The sequence below is a fragment of the Mandrillus leucophaeus genome, unplaced genomic scaffold (assembly GCF_000951045.1).
Source record: "Mandrillus leucophaeus isolate KB7577 unplaced genomic scaffold, Mleu.le_1.0 Scaffold157, whole genome shotgun sequence".
Classification (NCBI taxonomy): domain Eukaryota; kingdom Metazoa; phylum Chordata; class Mammalia; order Primates; family Cercopithecidae; genus Mandrillus; species Mandrillus leucophaeus.
In genome coordinates, this window is record NW_012101554.1 from 4,931,649 (window position 1) to 4,933,136 (window position 1,488).

Consider the following 1,488-nt stretch of genomic DNA (forward strand, 5'->3'; position numbering starts at 1 on the left):
GCCCGCCACCACGCCCGGCTATTTTTTTTGTATTTTTAGTAGAGACACAGTTTCAGTGTGTTAGCCAGGATGGTCTCGATCTCCTGACCTCGTGATCCGCCCGCCTCGGCCTCCCAAAGTGCTGGGATTACAGGCATGAGCCACCGTGCCTGGCAACCACTTTTATTAAGGTATAACTTGCATACAATACAATGCACCTATCTTAAGCATATATTTGGTAAGTTTCAACAAATGTATATACTCATGTAGCCACTACTATGATCAAGATACAGAATATTTCCATCATCCCACAAAGTTCCCTCATGCTCTCTGTATTGCTTCCATAAAAGAAAATGAAATCTCCAATTTTAGATAAAGGAAAAGATTTCTGTACAACACCAATATCCAGAAATAGGGGACTAATCAAGTAAAATGAGGTATATCCAGAAAATGGATTAGTATGAAGTCATTAAAAATAGAAGAGTGTTCAATGGCACTTGAAAAGGGTCACAGCGTACCACCAAGTACAGAAAGCAGCCCATGTGTAAAGTGTATGAATCCATCTCTGTGTGTAAAATAATTTATGTATGTGCACAGAAATACCTTTCAGAAAGAAACATCAAAAAAGTAATAATGATCTTCCCTCTGAGTAGTGGGATGAAAAGTGATTTTTTTTTTCCTTTTGTGTATACTATAGAGAACATATACTAATATATACTAATTGTATAGCAGGGGAAAATGAGTTTTTTTAAAAACGAAGGAGCGTATTTGCCTAATGGGGTCTCCCAAAGCCAGCAGCAACACCACAGACGGAACTCAGGGTTTCTGGCTCCCAACCAAGTATACCTTCTACATATCAGAAATAAACAAAACTATGGTTCATGGAGGGCCCTGGCAGGAACCATGAAACCTGCTGAAATTATAGCAGGAAATACATAGCTTTCCTCAGGTTGTCAAAGTGGCCCTGAAAGACACGCACATGCACACACACACACAAGTATGTGTGTGGGCTAGGGGAGCAGTGCACCTCACCCAATCCTCTTCACCATGGTTTCCTAATAATCTGCTTTAAAACCATAGAGCACACAACCAAAACACATTTGCTTCCCCCCACTCAGAGAGCCACAAGAGTGGAAGACAAGGGGAGGACCGCTGAGCTCAGCTCTCACCTGCACTAAGAAGCACATTGCGGGCTGTCGGATGCCAAGCCACGATGCCGACTCTCTTTGAGTGGCCTTCCAAAATCACCACAGGTTCAGTCAGGGAAAGCGTGAGTCCATTTTCTGGGATCTGCCATACCTGTTGGAGAAGGAAGAAAGATGATCCACATGAAAGCTACTGCCTTTCATTATCACATTTACAGTAACCATCCACTTTAAAGATTTGCTCTATATAAACAGAACATACAGTGATATGTGGATGAAAAGCAGAATGTTGTGAAATTACTGTGCTAGGCTGTTTTTGTTTTGTTTTGTTTTGTTTTTTTGAGACGGAGTCTCACTCTGTCGC

General features: G+C 41.7%; 1 protein-coding gene across 3 annotated transcripts in view; it reads right to left on the reverse strand.

The window, feature by feature from the left end:
* The window catches only part of CORO1C (coronin, actin binding protein, 1C), an 85,676-nt gene that overhangs the window by 13,179 nt on the left and 71,009 nt on the right, over window positions 1-1,488 (reverse strand). For all 3 annotated transcript variants that reach the window (XM_011975579.1, XM_011975578.1, XM_011975580.1), the window contains one exon: window positions 1,149-1,278. In XM_011975579.1, coding sequence (XP_011830969.1) covers window positions 1,149-1,278 — 130 coding nt within the window. The remainder of the gene's footprint in view (window positions 1-1,148; window positions 1,279-1,488) is intronic.